This window comes from Solanum tuberosum, unplaced genomic scaffold (genome assembly GCF_000226075.1).
Source record: "Solanum tuberosum cultivar DM 1-3 516 R44 unplaced genomic scaffold, SolTub_3.0 scf00341, whole genome shotgun sequence".
Lineage (NCBI taxonomy): Eukaryota > Viridiplantae > Streptophyta > Magnoliopsida > Solanales > Solanaceae > Solanum > Solanum tuberosum.
Window position 1 is genome coordinate 106,671 of NW_006239268.1, and position 4,193 is coordinate 110,863.

At 32.3% G+C, this 4,193-nt stretch overlaps 1 protein-coding gene across 2 annotated transcripts; it reads right to left on the bottom strand.

The window, feature by feature from the left end:
* Positions 1–1,092: 1,092 nt before the first annotated feature.
* LOC102577541 (ABA 8'-hydroxylase CYP707A1) lies at positions 1,093–3,950 on the bottom strand. 2 transcript variants are annotated; one of them, XM_015315174.1, is made up of 8 exons: positions 3,667–3,950; positions 3,244–3,562; positions 2,714–3,100; positions 2,372–2,546; positions 2,142–2,248; positions 1,939–2,057; positions 1,702–1,826; positions 1,093–1,669 (listed from the first exon to the last, which is right to left on the bottom strand). In XM_015315174.1, the coding sequence occupies exons 1-7, from the start codon at positions 3,864–3,866 to the stop codon at positions 1,724–1,726; spliced, it is 1,410 nt and encodes a 469-aa protein (XP_015170660.1). In that variant the 5' UTR covers positions 3,867–3,950; the 3' UTR covers positions 1,093–1,669; positions 1,702–1,723.
* Between the last annotated feature and the right edge of the window lie 243 nt (positions 3,951–4,193).

Here is a 4,193-nt window from a genome sequence, read left to right on the forward strand (position 1 = left end):
CACCCCCCCCCCCCCGCGAAGAAAAAAAAATATTGTGTACAATGTAATCCTGCAAATGAGGTTTGAGTGAGGGTAGAATATATTTAGATTTTATTCCTACCTTTATGGATAGAGATGTTATTTCCAGTACACTTTCGATCAAAAGAAAAGTACCTGAAGCAGGATAGCAAGAAAAATATGACAACAAAATGGCAAGATATAAAGCAAATAAAGTAACATATAGTAATATTCATTGAAAAATAAGAGTCAACTAAATAATAATAATAATAATAATAATAAGAGGAGAGGAGGAGGCTAACCCCCTACCTATCCCATATAAAGTGCGACAACACTCAATTATCTACTAATCTTCTATCCTAATTCTACACTTTTAAACCTTCCAATCTAAGTTCATGCCCCGTCTAATCCCCCCATTCACTTTTGACCTACCTTACATCTCCTAATTCGTGCTACAACCAACATTTCAAACACCTCCATATCTGTGCACCTCCTCTTCAAAGCAAATGAAGAACTTTACACGAGAAAAAAAGACACTTAAATACTCCATCCGTCTCAAAATGTAATATTGTACTTATCAAAAATATTTTTCATTTTAAAAGCTCGAAAAAAAATTAATTAATTAATTTTTATTTTATCTTAGTATTATTTATTTTTGAAGACCACAAACACTTAATCATAATACATAAATAAAATAAATATTCATTAAAAAATATATCTTAAAATATAAATAAAGATAAAATAGTCAAACATACCTCCTAATTAATAAAGTACTATTTTAAGAGACATGTAAATGAAAAAAAAAAAAAAAAACACCACAAAAGTATTTTGAGGACAGAGGAGGACAAACAAAATGTTGTTGGATTCTTTATGATTCAAGAATTAATTATAAGAATTCAGTACAAGTTGTACTGTACAAAGTGTACACTTTTTTTTTTAATTATATAGTAGCTTTTTTTTCCTTTATTTATTTATTTTTATGAGGAAGAGGAGGCAGCTGCATCCAAAGGATGAGGATGTATATGTATCTATCAAGTATCAACTGAATATGAATCTTCATAGCAATAGCAAATAAACAACAATAATCTTAAAAAATTGACAGAACAATGTGTTGTCTTAATCAACCTTTCATTAATTGCCTTGCGGACTTCTTTTACATGTCAGAATATTTTAAAAACTAAAATATTAAAATAAAATTACAAAAAAAAAAGAAAAAAGAATTCCTCTTACTATATGTTATACACTAATAAATTACCTTCTCCTTATTTTTCTCCTTTTCTTTAAGGAAAAAAAATGAATCATACCCTTTGTGGTGTAATATCTCTTAAGTAATATGGGAACTCTTTGTATTTACAATTTTAGGTCCTCAACTTATGATGCTTGTCTAGGTCTTGGTCGTGCCTTTTGGACTGATCAAGCTCGTGTAATGCTTGGTCATGCTTTTTGGACTGATCAACCTCGTATGATGCTTGTTTTGTCCTTGATCATGCCTTTTGGATTGGTCAAGCTCGTGCGATGCTCGTTGTCCTGATGTTTATTGTGACTTTCAGACTGATCAAGCTTGTATGGTGTCTATTTTAGTTTGTCTTGTCTTTTAGACTTGTCAAGCTCATGTGATGCCTCTATGTGAGATCCCAAACTTATTTTTGTATAATATTTGTATTTTTTTTTTGAGGAAAAACCACAATTTTGTAATTTTTTTTTAAATCTCAAATGGTTGTTAGGCTTATGTTGATGATGTTTTGAGAGAGAGTTTAATGGGTAACCCATTTTGGGGAAGAGCAAATGGCCCATACTGAATTCCATTCTGTGGGCCCACCATAGACCACCTATCATAAAATGAACAAAAAAAAGAAAAATTAGAATAATAATATTTGACAAACTATTTATTTATTTTTTTTTTTTTTAGATTCTTGAGATTTTTTCAGTTCTGTTACTGACCTGTACTTTGTGGTCAGATGATGTACAAGGATCAAAATCTCCAGCTTGGCTAATTCATTCCCTGGACATGAGTGAACCCCATTGCCAAATGGCATGAAAGTATTGGGTTTTGGTGACACCTATCATAATACAAAAAAGATTAGAAAAAACTAAAATAATTAATAAACATTTTTTTAAAATTAAAGATTACAATTTTTTCTTACCTCAAATCTTGAAGGATCAAATTTCTCTGGTTCAGGAAAATTGTCTGGACTATGATGAATATTCCTAAAGAGTGGTAATACTTTCCATCCTTTAGGTATTAAATATCCTGAAAAAAAATCATCACAAAATTACAAAAAAAAAAATTAATAAAATATTTAAAATATCTAAATTGGAATATGATAGTTTTTGACTTTTTTTTGTTAAAAAAAATAAATCTATCAAAATTCACCTTCAAATTCAACATCTTCAACAGCTTCTCTAAATGTGAATGATAAAATTGAAGCAACTCTAAGTGTTTCTTGAATAACTCTTGTTGTCATTGGCATTTGTCTTGTATCTTGCCAATTTAGAACTTTTTCTTCATCATTCACCTCTTTTGTTCTCATTATGTTCTCTTGCTCTTCCTGTAAAATTTACAAAAATATAATTAGATTTCATTTTGAAGTCGTATGTTGGTCGGACTTTTCAAAAATGTTGTTGCAGTCATGTTAGACATGCGACATTTTTGAAGAGTCTGAGCAACATAAATTGGGAATTTTCTTGTTTTTTTAGCAAGTGTATGAGATCTTACTGTGACAGCTTGTAGGACACTAGGATTCTCTCCAAGGTATTTGAGGATCCATGTAAGTACACTAGCAGTAGTGTCTCGAGCTGCAAAAATGACTCCGATTACATTATCTGCAATTTGTTCGTCAGTGAGTCCTTCTTTATCTCCCATGAATGACCCGAGTAAATCGCTATGATCAATCTTCATTTCTCGTCTAGTAGAGATGATTTTGGCAACAATTTTTGCTAGTTCTTTCCTCGCTTTCATTGCTTTGTTGAAGAGTGTACCGGGGAGATTAATTGGCATCGAATTGTATCCTTTTTCGAGAATGTAGTAACACTTCTTGAGTTCCTCTCTATATAGAAATTCATCTTTGCCAAATATTGAAATCAATGCCACATTGAATGTATACTGCAAAAAAGTCGAAAAAAAAGTTTAGTAAAACAGAGGATCAAAAACAGGGGACTCTGTTTTTTTTTAGTGAAAACAGGGGACTCTGTTTTCCCCTGTTTTTGTGTTTTTTTCTTTGGTAAGTTGGAAATTCGAGAACATACTGTTTTCATTTCTTGATAAGTGTTGATCAATCTTCCTTCGAATGATTCGAGTGATGTTATCGCGATGGATTCAATATCGGGGATGATGTTTCTGATCGAATCGGGCTTGAAAGCCTGGAGGACTAATTTTCTCAATTTGGCATGGTAATCACCTTGATGAAAGAAAATTGCTTGTTTTCCTAACATTCTTTCTTTGCTAGCAGGAAATGTAGGCTTAAACAAATTAGCCCTTGTGACCAAAACTTGTTTAGCTGCCTCTGGACTTGATATCATTACACAAGGACAACCCAATATGTAAGTCTTGAAAATTGAACCATACCTAAACAAAAACACAAAAAACAACCAAACCCCATTTTTCATTAGTAACTTGAAATCAAGAAAACAAAGAGAAAAGTCAAGAAAGTGAAGGAGTGTTATACTTACTTTTTGACTTTGGAAGCAAAGAAAACATTGGGATTTTGTGAGTAAAGTTGGAAGGTTTCTCCAATATAAGGTAAACCTAAAGTACCAGGAGGAAGTGGCAATTTCTTGGAAGCAAAAGCCAAGAACTTGAAGATTGAATGGATTAGAAGAAGAGTGAAAGAAATGAAAGTAAACAAACACAACATAGAAACAAATTCCATGTTTAGAATCAAAAGGTACCAAAAGTAGGTACTTCAAGTGTTGTTTGTTGCTAGTAAGGTGTACCTAGTTTTAAACTTGGATGGTTTGATGAATGAAATGAAGCACAAAGGGTGTATATATATAGGTAAACTAGACGCAATAAAATAATTATATCATAGGGTGGGGTGGGCGTGAGGGTGGGGTAGGGTAGGGGTGGGGGGTCTTTTAACATACAGCTTGAATCAACACACGGAATCTCCCTCCAGCTCATGTTTTTTGTTTATATATACACTAATAAACAGAAGAGAAAGAGAGAGGAAAGTAGAGGGTGTGTGGGGCACGTGTAA